This window comes from Balaenoptera ricei, chromosome 15, assembly GCF_028023285.1.
Source record: "Balaenoptera ricei isolate mBalRic1 chromosome 15, mBalRic1.hap2, whole genome shotgun sequence".
In the NCBI taxonomy this organism is placed as follows: Eukaryota; Metazoa; Chordata; class Mammalia; order Artiodactyla; family Balaenopteridae; genus Balaenoptera; species Balaenoptera ricei.
In genome coordinates, this window is record NC_082653.1 from 21,052,141 (window position 1) to 21,075,049 (window position 22,909).

A 22,909-nucleotide genomic window follows, 5' to 3' on the forward strand; every position below is an offset into this window, starting at 1 on the left:
GGCTCTGTAGTCGAGTCAGTTTGTAATAGGCCATATACCTGGCCTCCTCTTGAGAAAGCCACCGTGATAATTACCTCATTCCAAAGTCTGAGTAGTCCTGCAACAAAGAATCCTGTTTAAATTTATTTGATCCATTTCCCAAACTGAACGCAGAGACTTTTTTATGAATGCCTATTAAAAGCTCCACAGAAGCCAAAAAAAGGAACGAAATTGAGTCATTTGTTGAGACGTGGATGGATCTAGAGACTGCCATACAGAGTGAAGTAAGTCAGAAAGAGAAAAACAAATATCGTATATTAACGCATGTATGTGGAACCTAGAAAAATGGTACAGATGAACCGGTTTGCAGGGCAGAAGTTGAGACACAGATGTAGAGAACGAACGTATGGACACCAAGGGGGGAAAACCGCAGTGGGGTGGGGATGGTGGTGTGCTGAATTGGGCGATTGGGATTGACATGTATACACTGATGTGTATAAAACTGATGACTGATTAAAAAAAAAAAAACTCCACACAACACACTGAGTTGAAATTTCAAACGTACCTATATTTGTTAATGAGCTTAAGTTTTAATGTTTTCAATTCACCATTGCATTAACTGCCATCTCTCAAGGTACACCCAGGAATCTCCTGGCGGTCCAGTGGTTACAACTCCACGCTTTCACCTTCGAGGGTGCAGGTTCAATCCCTAGTCGGGGAACTAAGATCCTACAAGCCACGTGGCATGGCCAAAAAAAGTTTTTTAATTTAAAAAAAGGTACGCCCTCTAATGCCTCCATACTCCCTGTAGAGAAATAGTCACATCACAGAGCACTGAACTCAGAATCTGAAAACCTGTGGGTAAATGCTTGTGTCACCATTTACCAATCATGTGACCTTGAATATGCAACTTAATCTGAGCTTCAGTTCCTTCACCTGAAAACTGAGAATAACAGCTGTCCAATCACTGCATTGATGAGAGGGTCACAGATAGCACATAGGAAATTATCTAAAACTGTAAATGGTTTCAAATAACAATGTTTATTTGAGGCTTGGGCCAGAATTGTTTACAACCAGACAGGAACCAGTTGTCCTGCCTGCTTCCCAGTCCAAATTATGGCACTAACCCAGCAAATAACCTGGTGACTGGAAGGGAATCCTGGTGCACACATGGAAACCCACAGGCGGGCTCAGGATCTGGATGCATTAGCACGTGTCTATGTGGCAGACAACACCCTCCCCTATTACAATCTCTTCTACTCCAGTCAAATCAGAAGAAGGAGGAAGCCATCACCTCTCTTCCTTTCATCTGCACACACAAAGGAGACTCAACAAAAACAGGATTCCATAGGCATACCAATCCTGATTAGCAGGGTGTAGAAACCAGTCGCATTGCCTGCCACTGGACTAGGAATCTGGGATAATTGTCAGTGCCCTCTTTCGCCCCTACTCCAGGATATTAGATTGCTAAATCATGGTCAATACACCCATGTGATGAAATTAGGCTCATGGGACCACTACAGTTAATATCAGGGTGAACCCAGGAATGAACACTGAGGCCTCCTTCTCTGGCAGAGAAGAACAGAACTAAGGTCCTTGTCTAAATAGCTCAAGCTTTTTCTTTGAAAAAGACAAGCTAGAGCACATGAAGAAACCTGCGATTTCTGGCAAGTTTCCTCATTCAAACTATAGAGCTAGTGACATCAATATTCATATCGCTAAGGAAGGTATGACCCTGACGCTTGTTTTCTGTCATCTCTTATTTATTTATTTATTTTACATTTATGGCTGTGTTGGGTCTTCGTTGCTGTGCGCGGGCTTTCTCTAGTTGCGGTGAGAGGGGGCTACTCTTCGTCGCGGTGCGCGGGCTTCTCATTGTCGTGGTTTCTCTTGTTGCGGAGCACGGGCTCTAGGCGCACAGGCTTCAGTAGTTGTGGCATGTGGGCTCAGAAGCTGTGGCTTGCGGGCTCTAGACCACAGGCTCACTAGTAGTGGCACACGGACTTAGTTGCTCCGCGGCATGTGGGATCGTCCTGGACCAGGGCTCGAACCTGCGTCCCCTGCATTGGCAGGCGGATTCCTAAACACTGCGCCGCCAGGGACGCCCCCATCTAACTTTTAAATGGATATTTTCTCTTTTATAATTTGGATCATCTACTCCTCCACCCCAAGACTATTTAAAAAAAAAACAAACAAAAACTGCACAAATAGATATTAGGTGCATTTACTTGTAACACACTCCTACAGTTAAACAGAAAACAGAAAAGCCAGAGAGAAGAAAAAAACAAAAAAACGGACATGAGCAACCACCAAACAAGAGTTGTTTACATCTGTTTAATGCTAAGAACACAGATATCCTAAAGAAGAGATAAACACTTAAGAAACAGAGTTTTGAGTTTTTTCCTAAACAGGATTTTGATCATGAAAACTAGCGTTCCAAACCTCAAAAACAATAGGGCATACAAACCTAGAAAAATGCAACACATATTTTATCTCTTATCTGAATTACCTGAGAACCCTGAAACATTCTCTTGAAGAGAGATCAGTATTAAAATCGTGCAAAGGAACTGTACCCATAGTGTTTAAACCATAAAACCAAGACCTGGCTTATACATGATAAGAACAAAATAAAAATAAAGCATGTAAAATAATGTATGGTTTACAGAATTCAAAGAAAATCAGGGTGAAAGAAAGGCAATTAGGACAGGAGACATTCTATAAAGCGGGAAGCTCCGACGATGTCTACTGCAAGCCTGGGTGAAGCCAGGCGCCCTGAACGTGTGGAGCAGTCACTGATAGGAGGGATAAAGCGTGATTTCTCTAACAGCCAGCAAATTAGCTGATGATCTGGCAAAACTTCCAGAATTAAAACTGAGGTAGTTTTCAGTAAGGAACGTTCTCCTGGAAAGCATGGCCAGCGCGTGGTTGAGCCGGGACCTGATTCCGGCAAAGTGAAACTGCCTCTCTTTATTCAACTTTCTGAATGAGTCCCTAGAGCACAGATCCAAGTGGGGGGTGCTCCAGTACTTGGGGTGTCCAGGTGTGACATCATTGGCTCTGAGGGAAGTCTGGGAGTCAGTGGAACTGGCCACAGAGCCTTGGGAGGACAGAGAGGCGGAAGACCTCAAACTGGAGGATCGCGACACAGACACCTTTGATACTGCTGACCCCTCTTCAGCCTGGGTTCCCAGAAAGGAGAGAACATTCTCGTCCATGTCAGTCTGGGTGGTGGCTGACGCGGTCTGGACCGCGGTTTGGGAGCTCACCACCCTGGTAGCAACTGCAGTCTGGGTGCCAGTGCACGCCGTGGCCATGCTGGCCTGTGTCCCCACGTCACTCATGCTCACGGCGGGCGTCTCCTCTCCTGGCTCCGTCTGAGTGGTGGCATCGGTCGCCCTCCCGCCCTCCGGCCTGTCTCTGCGGCTGCTGAAGCCGTCCTCCTCACTGATGGTGGAGGCCTCGGAGTCCTCGCGCCCGGCCTCTGCCTGGCCCTCCTCACAGCCCGGCTCGGCCTTCCTGGGGGTGCTCGAGAGCCTGGCCAGCCGTAGCCGCAGCAGGTTGCCCAACGTGAGCTCCTTGCACAGTGGTTTCTGGTCGATGAGATGGTCAAACCTACCGCTGATCCGGAAGCTGGACAGGAGTTTGGAGCTGATGGGCTTTGACTGTGCGTACAGGATTCGGAACTCCAGGTCAAAATGTTCAACCACTTGGCCGGACAGAATGACCAGGTTGCTGCTGTTTAATTTGCCGTCCGTCCACGTAAAACTTGAGGATTAAAAACAAACAAACAGAAGCAGGTAAGGATGAGCGATCTTCATTTACTTATTGTCAACCTGAATATAAAGCCCAGATATCCTGAGACATAAGTCACAACTCTGGTGACAGCACACCTGCCATGTAGTGTGACTGCAAGTTGCCTTAACACAGTACATAACCTAGGAATGCGTTAACACAGGAGTAAAAAGGCCACTGTTCAACCAACAGGCTAAAATTTACACTCCTCAGCCTCAGAGTTGCTAAAAACTAGAAAGGGTTCCTAAAGCACTTAGGCCAGCGCCCTTACTGTGAGAAGCGAGGAAGGTGCCTAGCGACGTCAGAGGGGGAAGCTAGTGGCAGAGCCTAGACTGGGCCCCGGTCCCTCCTCCACGCTGCCGTTTTCACAAAGGGAGACAGGGCTGTCATTCTAACGACACTGTTGCTCAGTGCACGTTTAGAGCTGACAAGTGGCCATGCGCCCCTGCCTGTCCAGCGTACCTCCTCCTTCCCATGGTAACAGAGCCCTGCCCCCTCCCAGCCCAGACAACTTCATGTATGCACCCTCTCCAGTCACAACAGAGGTGGGCAGGTGAGCCAGGCCGGCTGGAGTATCCTATCCCCTGGGATGCGGGGACCTATGCAGGGTGGGCATGTGAGCTAGCGAGAGCCAGGGAATTTTGCCAGGACTGATACCAGTGCAGAGAGAAAAAGTCTCCCTCTTTGAGAAACAGCTACTAAAAGGCCACGTGAGGAAGCCTGGATCTTTGCCTGCAAATGGAGAGGCTGACAGAGCAAAAAGATCAACTAGAGAAAAGCAGAACCAGGAGACAGTGTTCTGATGAATGCATGGCCCCTACGTCAAGGTGAGCTGAAAACAAACGGTACCTTTCTACACTTTCAAGTTATGTGAGCCAGTAAATTCCGTTTTGCATACAGTAGTTTGAGTTAGCTTTCTGCACTTGAAGTCACCGCACTGATATAGAAATTCGTATCAGGAGTAGGGTGTTTTACGTAAGAAATCATAAAACATAGTAGCAACTCTGTCTCTTGCAACCGAGAACCTAGGCTAATGCAAATTCACCTTGACAGCTGCCTTCAGAGCCTGAGAAGAAAGAAACCCTCAGTGTAATCATGTAAACAGGACACCTAACACCAGGATTTTAAAATGTCCTCAACAAATAGAAGCCATCCTCATCCTCATCCTCAATGATAGCATATTTCATTTGTAGGGGGTAATTTTTATATTTTATATTTTAGAACAGCCAAAAAACCATTTGGAGCTAAGTTTGGGTAATACAGATAAATCTTACTTTGGGTGAAAATCTAGTTTCCTCCTGTTATTTCCAAACATCTTATGAAAGAAAGTCTCCAAGAAGAGTTCAAATTTTGTTCCAAGCAATGACAGTACTGTTTGAAAAGAAAGACACCAAGAGTTCCTTGATCTGCTGGCCTCACCTTGCACAAGCCTTTGCACACCCACCTTTACCCAGGGCTGACACATAGTTATCACTCAGGGATGCATGCTTCTTCAAAAATACGTTTTTCTATCCTTCTTTTTTTGGGGGGCGGGGGGGCCGTGCAGCATGCAGGATCTTAGCTCCCCAACCAGGGATCAAACCCATGATCCCTGCAGGGGAAGTGCGGAGTCTTAACCACTGGACCACCAGGGAAGTCCCCGTTTTTCTTTTTTAAACTGTAGAGACACACTTCACGTATAACATCAGAGTCTAACACAGAGGTGGCAAAACACACCACCATCAGAGAGACCTAAGTAAAAATGGTGTATCTTAACCTCTGGAGATCGGTGTTTACCACCCTTTATCTCCACCCTCCATTCAACTTCCCTGCTCTCTACCCTCAGATGCCGTGCCAACGTGAGACTTCAAAGGTGGAGCCAGAAGCATGGATCGGTACTTTCTAGACTAAAGCACCAAATCACAAGGCTTGAAGGAAGGTGAAGGATTAAAGTAAGGGGGCAGCTTCAGCTGTGCCCTCCGCACTGAGGCTGATGCCTGCAACTGCCCTTCCCTTCAAGTGGGCAGGGACGAGGGGGGTCAAAGGCCCCAAGGAACAGGAGTTGAGACTGTTCCTGTCTCTCTTAAGCCCCAATTCATCCACTGAAGCCCTGGCTGAGCCTTGAATCTAGGACTCCCTCACTGTTGGGTCTCCAGGCAAGTTTCAACCTCTGTACTTTAGGTTTGTGGACCACGAGGCAGGGGAGGGGATCCCAGCCCGACCACCTTCCAGAGGAGGAGCCTTTGATTAATAGGCTCACACACACAGATGCACACATAGCAAAAGGCTTGCCCATAGAGGCTCATACTGAGAGGAAAAAGCAGCTTTTACCTTTATATAGCACACTTCCTCTAAAAAGTTCAGATTAATAAGCATGGACGAGTCAGAAACTCACCTGTAGGAGCCTGTAGCCACACGAATGCCATCAATCAGTGTGAACTTTTCATGAACCTTCCCAACAATTTTAGTTCCTGACCTCGCATAGTAAATATTTCCTGTAATCGTCCGAACTGTCATCAGCTATTGGTGGGGGAAGTGGGAGAAGGAGAAATGAATGATCCAGTGAGCACATGATAAAAGAAGCCTTAGTTTACAATTTCCAAACAGACAAGCTTACTAGCAGATCAGCGGTTCACGGTTACCATTCGGTAACAACACCCACAGCACACAAGCCAGATGATTCTCAGGACTCAAGTAATGCTACTTCACATTTAGTTCATCTTCTTGCATGCTTTTTTATGCATGCATACTTATTTTTGAGACCTTCGGTTCATGTGGACACATGCTCTAGAAGATTCACTTTTTGGAGACACTAAACAATAGAATCCAAGAAATGACTTTGAAACAAAATGTGGGGGGATAAAATCATCAAAGAAAACATGCCAGTGATAGATAACATTTTAACAAGGGTTTAAAGAAGCTAAGCTGATGTTTCTCCTCCTCTTTAGTTTAATAGCATTGCTAATAAATAATAGCCCAGGACTCCCCTGTGGCGCAGTGGTTAAGAATCCGCCTGTCAATGCAGGGGACACGGGTTCGAGCCCTGGTCCGGGAAGATCCCACATGCTGCGGAGCAACTAAGCCCATGCACCACAACTACTGAGCCCCCGTGCCACAACTACTGAAGCCCGCACACCTAGAGCCAGAGCTCTGCAACAAGAGAAGCCACCGCAGCGAGAAGCCCGTGCACCACAACAAAGAGTAGCCCCTGCTCGACACAACTAGAGGAAGCCTGCGTGCAGCAACGAAGACCCAACACAGCCATAAATAAATAAGTTAATTAATTTTTTTAAAAAGTAATGATTAAACACTATAGCAAGACATAACAACATCCAAAGAAGTGAAAACCTACATCTACACAAAAACCTGTACACAAATATTCATAGCAACTTTATTCATAACAGTAAAAAACTGGAAACTACCCTAATGTCCTTCAATGGGTGAATGGTTAAACAAACTATGGTTCAACCATACCATATGATACAGTTCAGCAATAAAAAGGAACAATCTATTGATACACACAACAATTTGGACAGATCTCAAGGGCATGAAAAAAAGCCAGGCTCAAAAGGTCACACACTGTATAATTCCATTTATATAACATTCTCTAAATGACAAAATTACAGAGATGGGGAACAAATTAGTGGTTGCCAGGGGTGAAAGATGCAGGGGAGGGCACGGAGAGGGGAGTGAATGTGACTATAAAGATGCAGCATGAGGGAGATCTTTGTGGTGATTGAACAGCTCTGTATTCTGCTGGCAGTGGTGGGTACACATATGTATACATGTGATAAAATGGCACAAAACAATAGACACACATGATACCCATGTCAATTTCCAGGTTCTGATATTATGCTGTAAGTTACATAAGGTGTAACTATTGGGGGAAACTGGGTGAAGGATACGTGGAAACCTCTATGTACTATCTTTGCAACTTCTGTGAATCTATCATTACTTCTAAATAAAAACAGAAGACAAAACAAAAAAATTAGGGCATAGCATAACATTGTTTCTGCGATATTCTTACCAAAATGCGTAATATGAATTTAACCATGGGGAAACATCAGATAAACCCAAATTCTACAGAAAACTGGCTAGTATTCTTCAAAAGCATCAAGACTCTAAAAGACAAAGAAAGAGAGGAACAGCTCCAAATGAGAGGAAGCTAAGGAGAAATGACAACTAAATGCAAGATATGGTCCCAGATTGGATCCTAGATAAGAAAACCAGCATTCATGGAATGATGAGTGAAATTTATCATGTCTACAGAGTAGAGGATAGTACTATATCAAGTTTATTTCCTGATTTTGAAATTTATACTGAGGTTTATAAGATGTAAACATTTAGAAAATTTGGGCAAAGAGTATTCAGGGATGCCTTATATCATTTTTCTAACTCCTTTGTAAATCAAATTATTTCAAAATGAAAATTAAAACAGACAAAAAAACCTAGAAACTTCCATAGAGGTGCACATGGAGCTGGCAGGGGAGGGCTTCCCGGACGATCCCTGAGCAGAGCTTCAAAGGGCAAAGGGTCAACATACAATAACAAGCATAAAGAATATCACTGTGGGCAGATTTCAGTGTGGTTTTGTGCATCTTTTCCTTTGGAACTTATCTGAATGCTACGTAGGCCTCTGTGATTGTGGTCAAAGCGCTTTTTTTTTTTAATTTAAAAAAATTTTTATTTTACATTGGAGTATAGTTGATTTACAATCAAAGTGCTTTCGAGTGCCTGCACACAAACGTGTGACCAAGCTCCTGCAGGCAGGACACCCAACATTCTGGACCAGCCGCAGCACCAGGGCAGAAGAAGTCACCCCCACTTCTTCTGGTGAGGGGCAGGTTCACCAGCACACACAGGCCCTGGTGAGAGAAGCCACCATGGCAAAGAGGTGCTTCCCGAGGAAGAAGTTAAGACGTGATGAACATGGGTGAGGCCAGAAAGACAGATCTCCTTTTGACCCTTCCTAGAGGATCCAGACACCCACGAAGGCAGCAACCAAGTCAGCAGGCAACTGAGTCAGCAAATACTCCTAGATTTCTGCCGAGTGGATGAATGAGAGCCAGTCACTCGATCAAAGCCGTGGCCAGGCGATTCCGTGATGTTCCTGCTGCTTACACACAGCCTCAATTACAGCAAGAGCACCTTGAAATTAAACATCGACACCTTCAATTTCTTCACCAGGCTCTGCGGCAGAGCAGACATGGACTGAACATCTGGTTAGATGACCATGCGCTTTCCAAGCCAGACTTGCATTTCCCTTGGGTCCACCTGACACATTTTTAAATTGACTGTCAGGTCACAGGGCTGACTGTTTCATTCCGTCTCCAAGCTCCAAGCCTTACCTCCATCATGGATTTGCTTTGAAGCACTCGTGACAAGTTAGTAGCTACCTAATTAAACCCAATCCTGTTTCCTCTTGAGGGAGAACAACCAACAAGAGCTCTCAAGAGAAGTTAAACAGTCAAAATTGTGTAAACCAAATGGCTTGATAATAACAAGGTGGTAAAAGTTCACGTCCCCTACGCGGTAGCCTATGGAACCAAAGTCCAACCTCTTCATTCACTTTGCTCACTGCTTTGTTTCCAGTACCTGGAACAATGAGTAGCTCAGAGTAGGTACTCACATAGGTGAGAAACTAAGTTGATGAATTAAGGTGATGAACCAAGTTGATGAATTGTTCCGAAGCTCTTAAGTTGCTTAATTTTGAAAAAGTGAATGCGGTAATAAATGACTATTTTTCTTGCCTCTTTCTACTGAAGAGAACAAGCTTGCTAAGTTACATAACCTTACATTTAAATACTTAAGCTCAAATTACTTTCATGCTCAGAGCAAAGGACATAAGTCTAATTTTATAATAATGAGAAACGAGAGGCAGCATGTGACAGTGATTTAAGAACACTGGGGCTGCAGGCAGGCCGACAGATGGGGAAACTCCATCCCACTACTTTCGAGGTGTAGACACTGGGCTCTTGGTGTCACCACTTCCCAATATGAAACACAGGCTTAACGCCGCTCACCTGATGGGGCTGCTGTGAGGATTTAAGTTGCGTAACACTGTCAAGAGCCTAGGACGGCGCCAAGGACCCAGCAGGACTCAGTAAACAGTGGTCCTTACGGTTAAAATTGGAGCCTACGAGTGCTGCAGTCAAAAGCAGCAGCTTCACATGTATAAAGTGATGTGTATAAAATTGATGACTGATTAAAAAAAAAAAAAAAAAAAGCAGCAGCTTCCAAGGCAGCCTCTTGCCATCAACAGACAAGCTCCCCATTAAGAGGCATCGTGACGTGAGGGAGAGGCCAAGGTTTGAACCTGACTCTGTCTTTCTTTCCTGTGAGGCTTCAGGCGAACAACTTTTCTCACGGCCTCAGGTCCCTCCCTTACAACGGGGAGACCACCACCAATGGGGAGATCACGGATGCTCAGTCATTATTTGCTGACTGTGGTGAAACTAGAAACAGTGTAACACAAACCTTTTCCTCTTCAGGATGAACTTTCATATCCATGCACATATCCAAAAACTGAGAGAGCAGAGCCTGGTCCAGAAGAATGTAGACAGCAACTCCCTGTTTCCGACAGATTTCCTGCAGGTCTCGGAAGATGTCGATGTCCGTGAAAACATCCATAACCACTGCAATCACCTAGGGCGCGGGGCAGAGAGAAGAGCCAGCGGTCAACCCACAAGGACACCACCTTACAGCTCGTTGTCCGGACTCTGGACCCCGTCTCAGAGCTGGGAAAGGACCCCTGTCCTACAATACCCTTCCTTCCTTCTCCTTCTGCGGTATCAGTTTTCCTCTCACCGTGGACTCTCATCCGTCTCCAAAGACGCTCAGGCCACTGTATGCTACAAATCTGGACTTGACCCAGCCACTCGCCTCCACACTGCAAATTTCTCAAAACTATAGATTCATCCACTACTTTGACCTCCTATGAACTTGTTCCATTCAACTCTCTTCCTTTACTAAAACCCCCGTCTCACAAGCTCAGCTCAGACCAGCAAGACATCTAGGTTCTGCGGCTAACCCACCATCATTTTAGACACGTGACTTGTTGTCTATGTCTGTAAAACAGGTATGTAAAAACTTAGAGTCTCTCTGAGGCCCCCCTTCTGGGTAGACCAGTCTCCAAGTCTGATTAGTGTCTGATTTTGGATCGTAATATGATTTTCTATTATAATCTAGAAAGGGCCACCTCATCCACCACCAACTCATGGCTTGAAACTGATTGAACCAGGCGAGTCGATTCTCCCACCTCCTGCCTCTGTCGCTGCACATCACCTCTTCATGACGTCTGCTCCCTCCACCTGTCAGGATCGAACCAAATGGCTTCCAGAGCGCCAGCCCCTCCTCTGTAAAAGGTGGTCTCTGAAGTTCTCTGGTGTCTGTCCGCGGCGCAAGCCCGCAACAAGAGCACAGAAATATGTCCTAAGGATGCTGCCTTGCACCTTGGACCAGTCCTTTCTGCTCCCCAACGACCCGGCTCCATTTGTGCCTCCTAATCAATTTTCCCCGCTCAGCACACACTACAGTTAAGGGCCACCTCAGCCACGTGGCCTTGGGCAGATTACAGCTGCTTCGAAAGTCTGTTTCCTTTGCTGCAAAACAGATGTGTCGTGAGCATTAAATGACTATGCTACATCAAGTGCCCAGTACAAGAGATCCCTCTGGTATCTGTTCATTGATTCGCTTGACCAGTCCAGAGCTTAAGCCGTCCAGACAGTTCAGCGCAGGGAAACATCTCCCAGCTCCTGGCTTTCCTGCTTAAAGAAAGGCCGCTCCAGCAGCAAAGCCTCTAATCACACCCTCTGCAGGTTTGAAAGCATGGCCATCAGCTAATTCCTGGCAGGTCTGCGGGGGAACCAAAACATGCAGGTTCTCGTACAAGCCCCTGCATCGGGTCAGAGCCAGGGCTGTCACCTTAGGAAACCGCTCCCCGAAGCCAAGGTTTGGAGCTCTTCTGCAGGCTGGAGCTGCAATGTACCGCCCTCCTCGGAACCTCATCAGTAAAAACATGAGTCTCTTCCAATCACATTAACTCCTTTCCTGAACGTTAAGGTGACTGACTTACAGGTCTGTGAGAGCAGAGGCCCCTCAACGGGACTGATTCATCTCTGTGGGCCCAGAGGACTCAGGCCAGTACCCGAGAGTCACTACCCCTTAAGTATTTGGGTATCAAAGAAGTGCAGAGGGGCTTCCCTGGTGGCGCAGTGGTTAAGAATCCGCCTGCCAGTGCAGGGGACACGGGTTCGAGCCCTGGGCCGGGAAGATCCCACATGCCGCGGAGCACCTGGGCCCGTGCGCCACAACTACTGAGCCTGTGCTCTAGAGACTGCGAGCCACAACTACCGAACCCGCATGCCACAGCTACTGAGGTCCGCGCACCTAGAGCCCGTGCTCCACAAGAGAAGCCACTGCAATGAGAAGCCCGCGCACTGCAACGAAGAGTAGCCCCTGCTCGCCACAACTAGAGAAAGCCTGTGTGCAGCAACAAAGACCCAACGCAGCCCCCCAAAATAAATAAATAAATAAATTTATTTTAAAAAAAGAAGTGCAGAGACAAAGAGACGATTTTACTGTCCATCTCTAACACCTCAGAGTCTTGTCCACCAGGAGGAGGGACACAGAAATGCCAGCTCCCAGGAAGTCATTGCTGTGAGGGAGTCTGGGAAAGACAATTTATCTCTCTGGTTCCCTTTCTCCAATGTTGCCAAAGCCCCAGCTGTGAGCTATTCTTGGCAAAGGGTACAGCTAAACCCCACTGGAGACAGTGATTTAGAAAATAAAAAGTGTTCCTTCTAAATTGGTGGCATCTTCAGAAGTTTATATCCTCCAATGCATTTTTATACATCCTACTTGGAGATGTATCTATCCCACTAATTCAGGCCAAACAACTTACTGGCTAAAAGGCAGAAAGGCGTGGGCACAGATCCCAGCTCTGTGGCTTACCGCTGTGTGACTCTGGGCAAGTTGCTTAATCTCTCTGAGTCTCAGTTTCCTCCTCTGGAAGATACGGATAATATCATTTAGCATCTACATCAGAGGGCTGTTGTGAGGATTAAATGAGACAAAGCATGGAAAGGGCTTGGCTCAGGCATGAAATAGGTGTTCAAATGCAGCCAGCACCTCAGAGTCTACTGTGGGCTGAACCCTGTGCTAGGTAGAAAGATGGCTATAAAGGATTCGACATGCACCTGACTTACCCACAAAGAGAGGACACGGGCTGCAGGGAAGGAAAATGATACGTACTGTAACAGGCAAGGAAATCAGGGGAACACTTTGGGGGAGGGGGAGACAGTAAAGCATCTCTCTTGCAGGCGTAGACCCAACACAGGCCCTCACATGTTTACCAAAGGAGAGAAAAGGAGGATTCCTGGAGGAGATGGCCTTTGAGTTGAATCACAAATCAGGACGATTTGGACAGGGGAGAAGCAAAGGGGAGGGCATCCGGCAGGAAGCCACATGATGACAGAGGAAGATGTAGGAAATGATGGGGTACGTCCCAGTCTGGCTGGAACGCAGAGTATGCATGAGAGGGAGCGACAGGACGTGACTGAGAGACAGGTGAGTGTGCAGGAGCATGGAAGGCCTTGGACGCCAACCAAGGTGTCAGGATCATACAGGCCACGGAGGGGAGGTTTAGGATGAGTGATGAGTTCAGTGATGAACCCAACAGGACAGAAGAAGCTGATGCTGGAAGTGTTGGTTGGAGATGTGGCCCCCCTCCTGCAACATAGGGCCACATACCTAAGTACCTGAAACACAGCAGGCACTTAGGTAGCTTTTTAGGTTCAGCAAATGTTTAGGAGGACTAAAGACTGAAAGAATAAAAATCAGCGATAGAGGTTTCGACGGTGGGCCAGGCGGGAAGCCGTGAGGGTCACAGAGAAGGGAAAGCGGCCCGTGGGAGAGGTAAGCAATGTTCTCCCTGGGCTGAGGGAGGAGAGATGGGGGTGGAGGGAGGCTGATTCAGGTCCACACAAACAGGAAACAGAAACAGAAACTATCTTGAGAGAGGGAGAGGTTTTGAAACTGATTTTGAGGTGGCAGTAAAACCTCATAAAGGGGTTCTGAATACACACATGTGAGAATGAGAGTTGAGCTCATAAGAGAAAGTGAGAGAAAATCAATCCGGGGTCAGTCCCCATCCTCAGGAGAGACAGGAGGTGAGCGCGACGGGGCCAATGGACATGCACCCAGGTGCCACTGGGACAGAGCCGAGGAAGCGGGCCCAGCTGGCCGGGCTAGAGAGGGCTGGAGGGTCGCTGGAAGCAGGGCCCCAGGAGTGGGGCCCACAGCATAAGGCAGCTGCCAAACTGAATTTTGATTTATCATTTAAAAAAACAATTGTGCAAACACCACCTTTGTTAGGTAGTGAGTCAGTATCTAATTTGCTGTTAGTTTCATTGTTTGGTTTTGAAGCTTCAACCTTTCCTGTGTGTTGAAAATAATTGGGTTTGAATGCCCACGGGGTACTTAGAAGGTAGATGGAGATGCTTCTCCCTCTGACTCCCCCTGCACCCAACATCCCCTCCTCTTTCTAGAGCAGGACCCTTAAAAGACTTCTGGAGGAAGAACAGCCCTATGGGTGGAAGCAGTCAGCAGGAAGGCCCGCCTTCCTTCCAGACCCCATCCCCGCTCCCCCTTACTCTCTGCCCTCAGCCCCGCCCCACCCCTGCCCCCATGCAACCAAGCCCGGCACAGCTGAACTAGACCTGGGGCTTCTCAAGTCTGTGAAGGGACAGACTCTTCTCTGAACTGAGCAATGACCTGGGCTCATTCGCTAGCCAGCTGAGTGTCTGCTTTGCAGGACTGGCCACATCTCCTAGGTGTTGGCGTCCATGCTGCAGGCTGCTGGGCCCTAGAAGTGCACCTGGACTTGAAAGTGGTCATCACTCCCACTCCCTGAGTCATACTGCGGGATGGACAAAGGAGAGACATGTGGGCAGGCGGGCATCCCATGCCCATCAAGTGCCCACTTGGTCATGGTGGGTATTGCCCTGTCCCAGCCTATGCTACAAAGAGCCTACGCGCTCTCCTAGAGCTGGAAAGCTCTGCAAGTGGTGGCTTGTGAGTGTCCGATCCAGGGTCAAAAGCCCATCTGCAACTCAGCGCACGTTGGTCCTAACATGACTCCTAAAAAGGAAACACCCAGCGGTCGGAGGCTGGATGGCTGGTCTGCCGCCAGTCCCCACGCTGTTCCTGCTCTTCTCCAGCCACATCTACAGCAGCCACTCCTGCATCAAGTCCCATGTCATCATCGCAGGTGACAAAACCTCAAGCTTTACCTCCCTCAGTCACTCCCAACCATCCCTTGATGATTTATACCATGGGACCCGGTGATCCACGTGGTTACGGGTAGCAGTCCCTGGGGTATTCTGCACAGACCCTGTTTATGTTACTTTTCACGCAGAACTGGAATCTTTTCTGTTTGCCAGAAGCTCTGAAGAGGTATCTTGAGATTTGAAAACCCCATTAATTGTTATCTCCAATTTACTGATAAGAAAAATAAAGCGTGCAGAGGTTCGGTGACTTGTTCGAGGTGACACACTTAGGCAAACGCAGGAGCTGGAATTTCAGCCCAGCTGACCCCAGAGCTACCTATTAAAAAGTGTTAGATTGGGACTTCCCTGGCAGTCCAGTGGCTAAGACTCCGTGCTTCCAATGCAGGGGGCACAGGTTCGATCCCTGGTCAGGGAACTAAGATCCCACATGCTGCACGGTGCAGCCAAAAAAGAAAAAAAAAGTGTTAGATTAAACATTATCGCAAACAAATCTAACGTTCAGTCTTCAAATGATTGAAAGCTTAGACTAAATCCTGGAAGGATCAGTAGAGTATTCCATAAAGTATGTGAGATTGAGCCCATCACAAAGGATGATCACTAAGAACACAAAATAACTTGCAGAGCAAACGTCAGGCAACTTGAAGTGCCCTAGGACAGCAGGTACTTCTTTCTGCGGGCGGTTTTGCTGACTAACTCCGAATTGACTAAATCAGGAAACCTTGGGAGGGAGAGATGCTACATGAACAGGCTACAGAGTTAGACCTGGACGTGCAGCTGTCATAGTCTTAGGCCTAATTCCGCCACCGACACTGCCTATTCATATTTTTCGCCAGTGTATCTTTGGGACAGATACACAGACATGGAATTGCTAGGTCAATGGGTAAATACAACTGAAATTGTGCTGAGTATTGCCAGATTCCCCTCCACAGGTTCTATCATTTGCATCCGGACTTTAAAAAAGCCAGGAGGCCTACTACTTTTCTTCCTGAGAGAACTTATCCTTTATCCATAAAGGAACCAGAGAATAATTCTGCAGCTTCTCTACTGCCCAATGGATGCCAGGTGAAAAGAATAAAGAAATGAAATGGCAGACAGAAAACAGAACAGTGGTTGCTGGGGGCTGAGAGGAGGAGGGAATGGGGAGTTATTGTTCAGTGGGAACAGAGGTTCCTCTTGGGAAGATGAACAAGTTCTGGACCTGGATGGTGGTGATGGTTGCATGTGGTGATGGTGAATGTCCTTAATCCACTGATCTGTACACTCTAAAAAAGTGCTAAATTTTGTTACATATATTTTGCCACAATTAAAAAGAAGAAAGAACTGAAATGGCGAAAGACTCCGAAATCCTTAACCTGACACATAGAACCAAAAGGAAGGGCTAAAAAGCAGCCACACTTAGTCTGGCGGGCAGCATCTCACGCATCGGTGAGATTTCCTAGGACAGTGGTTCTGAACCAAGGGCAATTTTGCCCCTCAGAGGACATCTGGCAATGTCTGGGGACACTTTTTAAAATTGTAAAATATATAACATATATAACATTGCCATCTTAACAATTCCTAAGCATACAATTCAGTGGCCTTAATTACATTTGCAATGTCGTCAGCCCTCACCACTATCTGTTTCCAAAACTTTTTTATCACCCGCAACTGAAACTCTAACCATTAAAGCAGTAACTCCTTCTTCCCCTGACCCCCTCCCCAGGGGAGACATTTTTGAACGTGATGACTATTTTTTGGCGGGGCCAGTGCTTCTGGCATCCACTGGATGGAGGCCAGGGATACTACACTCAGCATCCTGCAATGCACAGGACAACCCCTCAGAACAAAGAGCGTTATCCTGTCCGAAACGTCAAGAGTGATGAGGTTGAGAAAGCCTGCCCTGGGTTCCGAATAGGAACTGATCACACTGCACAGGTTCAATTGCAACTCAGAGGAAGACTGTGCAAGATCAGGAGGGCCTTAATTTGGATACATCCACGCGCACACGGCGGGGCCTCCAACAGAATCCTCAGCTGTTACTCCTCCTAGGAGGCAGAACTCTTTGTCAACACGATGACAGCTTTTTACAAATGCTCAGGTTATCAAAAGGATACCCTAGGGTGAGGTCATAGCAAAAGTGCCCCTTTGGAACAAAAGCTCGTAGGGAATGGGCGGCTGCTAAGAGCGATGGCTCTGGAGAGTGCAGGACCTCCTAACAGGGTGAGCTTTGTCTGTGAGCTCCCATCCGGACACGAGGAATATCCCAAGAGCCTCGGCAACGGCACATCACCAAGGGAGGGCACACAGCACTTCCAGGCAAGGTCTCCACTCCCACCCGATTTGTGGGGGCCAGAGCCCAGCCCAACGCTGATTCACATGGCAACAGAGACAAAGAAATGAATGACTCATCAACAAGTACAGTAGCACAGGGATAGATTCTAGAGTACGTGTGTGAGGGAGAAATCCTGTGTAGTTCAAAATTCTCCTAAGAGCAAACATCTCAGCTCTCAAGAAGTCCAGAGGGGAAAAAAAAAAAAAAAAAAAAGTCCAAAACAGTACTTCCTCCAGCTTTGGTGACGCTCAACTGAGCACCAAGTCAGCTTGCATTCAGAAGCCACGCTGTACATAAACCGTGTGTTTCCAGGTGCTGTACCTCCCTCAGCGCAGCAGACCCACGCTTTGAAAGGTGCGCAGGAACTGAGCCAACGGCAGAACTGGCATGGTCACAGCCCTGGTCCCACCCGCCCTGGGACAAGTCCTTGCAGAGCAGACAGGCAGGCAAACTCACTTGCTGAATGATCAAAGGTGCACGTGAGAGGTCTCCGCTGTACCTACTGAGCACTCTTCAGTGCCAGAGGCCCTGCAAGCCTAAACGGCTCCAACAGCCAACATGAGTCCTGGATGAGGACCCATCCCAGAACCATCCGTTGAGGCCGCAGAGCCAGGATGAGACACCACCATTTACCAAGTGAGCCTGGCTTCTTGTGCCTGTACCCTGCCCACTCCAGTCTCCTTCCTGCCAAGGGGAGATCTAGTCCTGTCATCGTCATTTTCCTTTTTCTTCAATATGCAACATGGAAATTAAAAGTTCAAATCTTAAGAAACCCTTAAAAACCCCCCAGCTTATTGAAAACTACCAAAGCACCAACCCTCCCTCATGGCAGGGGACCCTGCGGAGTGGTGAGTGGTCGAGAGCCCGGGCTCAGGGGCCAGGCAGACGGGCTCACGCCCAGCTCTGTCCCACACTAACCGTATCTTGGGGAAGCTACTTATCGTCTCTGTGCCTGGTCTCTGAATTGTGGCCTCCTCTTAGGTTGGGGAGGGTTAACTGAGAGAGTCCAGGTAAAGGGCTTAGCACAGAAACTGACCCTTTAAAAGTGCTCAATCACACCGTCAAGCGCTTTCGCCATCTGAACACAGACGCAGAATGGCTTCTCATCTCATCCGGAAACAGCCTGAGACCTACATCTCCACAGTCCTCGCTGTCATAGGCACTGGACTTCAAAGGATGTATTCGGAGTGACACAGCCACTCCTGTGTACACAACCCACACCTCTACCTGGCGCAGCAGCGCTGGACCAGCCACCAGATTAGCTCTCTAACACCTGTCTCCTCCATAGATCTCCGTCCACCTGGGGACAGTGACGCCTCCTTATCTCCACATGGCACAAGGCAGAGCGTGGTGGCCGACAGCGGTTAAGAGATGCTGTGCCTCGGTTTGAGTCCCGGCTCTGTCATTCCCTGGCTGTGTGACCTCGGGGCAACTTAACTTCTCTATGCCTCAATTTCATCAGCCGCAAAATGGAGCTAATAATCGCACCTACCTTAGGGTTACTTGGAACAGTGCCTGGCAGAGAAAGCATTATGTTTTGGGTTTTTGGTTTTTTTTTTTTTTTTTACATAAAAGAGATAGATGGTGTCTGAGACCTCAAGTTTAGCGTGTCTCAAATCCCACTCATCTCCCCATCCCTACCCTCAGCCTCATTCTTCTCCTGTATTCTAATTTCGTAGCATCACCACTCACCCAAGCTAAAAAAACTCAATTCTTCCTATACCTTCTCCTTGGCCTTGCCTACTCTCCTGCCCCTTCACTCACTACCCTTCCGGTCCATCGAATGACCAAGTCCTGTCGATTCTACCTAAAATTCTTCCCCTGCCTAAGCCCCAGCACTGCCTTAGTACAGAGCCTCCTCTCATATGTAGATCCCTATGCCCCTCCTTACAACCACCTCAACACCAGTCTCACCGCTCTCTAACCCATCCTCCTTCCTGCTCTCGCCAGGATTTACTGCTCAGGAACATCAATCTGATCAGCTCCTCTCCTCCCTCTAAACCTTCAATGGCTCCCCACTGCTCCTTCCAGTAGCGTGCAAAGCCCTCGACAGTCTGGCGTCAGTCTTTCCCTTCAGCCTCCTCTCCTACCATTAAACCCCCACATACTCTCTGCTCCAGCTGTGAGGAACTTGGCTGCCTCCAAAAATACCAGGTGTTTTCACACTTTCGGGCCGGTCCCTATCCTCTGGTCCGGCAAGCCCCACCCATCCTCTTGGACCCAGCTCCAAGGTCACCATCACTCCTAAAGCTTTCTTTCTTCAGCCTGCAGCAACTTCCTCACTGCTTCCCACCAGCAGACTGCCAACTCTCAAGTGCAAGCAAGGATCATGTCCTTCACCTGTGGCCCCAGCCCCTGGGGCACAGTGTCCAATACACGGTAGGCTCTGAATAAGCAAGCAATCTGGCATATGGCAGAGACATTGAAAATACTCATCAGATTTAAAGGTAACGTACCACCTTTCTCAGTTAAAACTGCCCAGGTTCCAAATACAGAATCTTGAACATATAAGTGTGTAGCTGGACTAGGGCACAGAGCAAGGCAGGAGGTTCTACCCAGGAATGCATTACAGAATGCCTGCAAGACAAAGGTGTCCGAGCATCAGCCTTGAGCCCCTTCTAAGGCCGGCGTGAGTTGATGGACAGTCTTCCCTCTGGTCTTAGCTCCAGTGCCCCTCCACTACCACTAAAAATTGGATGTAAGCAAGAGGCTAGGGCAATTCCTCTCTCTTTCATGGAGACCCGTTCATTACTTTTCTCAAGTTCCAAGTGCCCAAGTTCTCCCCCTAGACGTGATCGTTGGGAATGCACACTTATCCTAAAATGGTGTCTTTTTCCATCTTTTCAATCTTCCCGCTGAACCCACAAGTGTCTGTTGCATCAAAAGGACCCTCAGCACACCCAAAGCACCGCAGGACTGATAGTAGCCCAGCTGGAGCCCACAGCTACTCCCACAAAGGCAAGGCACTAGCCTACTGTACCCCCTACCCACTGCAACCCCACCATCAGGCAAAGAGCACCCGGCGCAGGAACACTGGTAAGTCAGGGCTTGTCCCTTCTTGGCTACTTCAACTGCCTTGATGCACAGATATCATAACCACAGTCAGACACACTCAGGTACGAGCCCTACCAAGTCTTACCGTGGCCTGGGGCTTTACCTGCCATGTCTCTGGCACAGGCAGACACCCAGGAAGCTGGGCACTGCCAGTCAGCAAGCGAGGTGGCAGTTGATCATGGCTCTGGAAAAAGGTGTCTGCTGCCACACCCTACCCGCCCCTCCCACCTTCTGGGCCGCATTCTTCCTCCCAGACCCCTAGTACCCAGCACCCTGCTGCAGTCTCATCCTGGCTGGCAGGGAGACAAAACCTCCCACTGCACCCCAATACCTTGTCACACTAAGAGTCAGACAACTGCACCAAAACCCACTGTGAAGAGAGAGATGACTTAACGCAGGGGTATCTGCATTTTCTTTTTTCCAGCCTATGGAAATGCAAACTCCCTTCCCCACCCATTCACTGAAGGAGCAACTTCCCCTCCAGGCCGGCAGGAGGGAAAAGGGTCGGGGCTCACTTTGCCACTCTGGTATGTATCTGCTTTCTACAACAAAAGACACGTGCAGGTGACTAGCAATGATAGATTCCTAATGCCCCGCAGTTGTCTCTGGGGACAGCTTTCAGGAATTTTCCGCTAGGTTATGCGCTTCTTAGGTATTGCATCTCCTAAGAAGCTCCTGAAAGTGGGATCTAGAGTTGGCTGACAGCCAGTCTGACAACTGGTTTTAACTGAAAGCTGGAACTAGCAGGATTTCTGATCACCCTCCCAGGGAATGTGAATGTTAGGAGTTGGAACTTGGGCACAATCCGCATTCTTGGGGACCGAGACTCCTCCCACTCTCCCCTGCCACGAGGAGCGGCCAGGGAGGAGATCGGGGATCCGAGGGGATACACGCAGAGTGGGGCGAGTCGGGGACCCCGGGACCACCCGGCTCGCGCTCCTAGCAGACCTCAGTTTCCCATTTTTGAAGGGAGTGTCCCGTCCGACCGGGGACCGAGGTGACCCGAGGAGCCGGGCCGCGGCGCTCACCTCTCGCGCCGAGCGGAGCTGCTGGCGCAGCGCGTCCTTGCAGCCATAGGGGCCGCGGGCGCCCGTGCCGCGGGGCTGGAAGTGCGCCTCGACGCGCGTGGCCCCGCGGTAGGCGCCCTGATAGAAGGAGGGCCAGCCGAGCTCCAGCAGCGGTGGCTCCAGGTCCGACTGCTCGGGGAAGTAGGTGCCAGAGGAGCAGTCGTGCGACGAGCCGAAGGAGTCCTCGGCCCCCGCTGCCGCGCCCTCCTCGCCGGGCCGCTCGGCCGCGCTTAGGATGGCGCGCACCTCGTCGGGGTTTAGGAAGCGGCCGAGGCGCTCGCGTCGCAGGAAGGCCGCAAAAGCGTCGGGGCCGCCCGCCACCAGCTCCTCGAGCGCCAAGCGCCGCTCCTCGCTGTACAGCTCGGCCGGGTTGGGCGGCCCGCACGGCGACAGGCAGGCTGCGGGTAGCTCGTCCAGGCCATCGGACCGCAGAGCCATGGCGGCGCTCGGACACAAGCCGACTCGGGCCGATATGGGCGTACAGGACACTTTATAGGCACCTTTGAATCTAACCGGCCCGCGCCATTGGCCGCGCCGCCCCGCCCCGGCTCTCCCATTGGCTGCCTTGTTGTAACGGCAGTGTCCGGACGCAGTGCACGCCTCTGTGACTCCGCCCCCTGATGTGCTATTGGCTGCCCCGCGGCCCGGCCCGGCCCCGTCCCGCAGCCCTGCCCCACCCAGCGCCTCCGCAGAGGCGCAGGACTGCGGCCGAGACCACGTTCTTGCTCCGTGGTTGCTCAGCGGAACTTTATCTTGGCGACTAAGTTCCTGTTCCGAGGTAGCGTTCCTGCTCTGGTCCTGCGGGGAGCCGAGTTCATCAAGATCAACTAGAGAGCGGATGTCAGGCCTGAGTGGCCGTGGTACCCGGGGCGGTGGGGCAGGCAGGGAGCCCGAACTGAAGCCGGAGAGCCCGACCACAGCCATCCTCGCGCTCCCCCCGCCGGCTGCCCCACAGCGCGGCCCTACAAGGCCCAGGGAGGTCAGGAATGTGAACTGGGAGGAGAGGCTGGGACCTGCTCGAGGCACACTGACCCACTGACCGTGCTTCTCCGGGTCTCTCAGAGCTTGGGTGAGGCCAGCCACTCCCCAAAATTGAAATCATTCATTCATTCGTTCAAAAATACCGGTCCGTCATAATAGCCACTCCTTTGATTACACTTTCAGGTAGCTTTCTCTTCTCTCCCCTCATCGTTTTCTTTTAAGATTTTTTTTTTTTTGGATGTGGACCATTTTTAAAGTCTTTATTGAATTTGTTACAATATTGCTTCTGTTTTATGTTTTGGCTTTTTGGCCGCCAGGCATGTGGGATATTAGCTCCCCAACCAGGGATCAAACCCGCACCCCCTGCATTGGAAGGCGAAGTCTTAACCACAGGACTGCCAGGGAAGTCCCTCGCCTCCTCGTTTATTTTTGTTTTTTTGTTTTTTTAAATGACCCAA

At 49.1% G+C, this 22,909-nt stretch overlaps 1 protein-coding gene across 1 annotated transcript; it reads right to left on the bottom strand.

The window, feature by feature from the left end:
* Nucleotides 1-2,498: 2,498 nt before the first annotated feature.
* On the bottom strand, nucleotides 2,499-21,914 carry FAM83D (family with sequence similarity 83 member D). The gene is made up of 4 exons (XM_059897098.1): nucleotides 21,432-21,914; nucleotides 10,228-10,395; nucleotides 6,146-6,270; nucleotides 2,499-3,744 (listed from the first exon to the last, which is right to left on the bottom strand). Exons 1-4 carry the CDS (start codon nucleotides 21,906-21,908, stop codon nucleotides 2,769-2,771), a joined length of 1,746 nt encoding a protein of 581 aa, XP_059753081.1. The 5' UTR covers nucleotides 21,909-21,914; the 3' UTR covers nucleotides 2,499-2,768.
* Between the last annotated feature and the right edge of the window lie 995 nt (nucleotides 21,915-22,909).

What these genes read in the sequence shown, in the direction of transcription:
- FAM83D (XM_059897098.1), bottom strand. Translation starts at nt 21,908, where the DNA reads ATGGCTCTGCGGTCCGATGGCCTGGACGAGCTACCCGCAGCCTGCCTG. An exon ending in AGCTCCGCTCGGCGCGAGAG is followed by an intron (nt 10,396 to 21,431) that starts GTGAGCGCCGCG and finishes CCCGCGCCCTAG; the next exon opens with GTGATTGCAGTGGTTATGGA. An exon ending in TTCATCCTGAAGAGGAAAAG is followed by an intron (nt 6,271 to 10,227) that starts GTTTGTGTTACA and finishes CCCCACCAATAG; the next exon opens with CTGATGACAGTTCGGACGAT.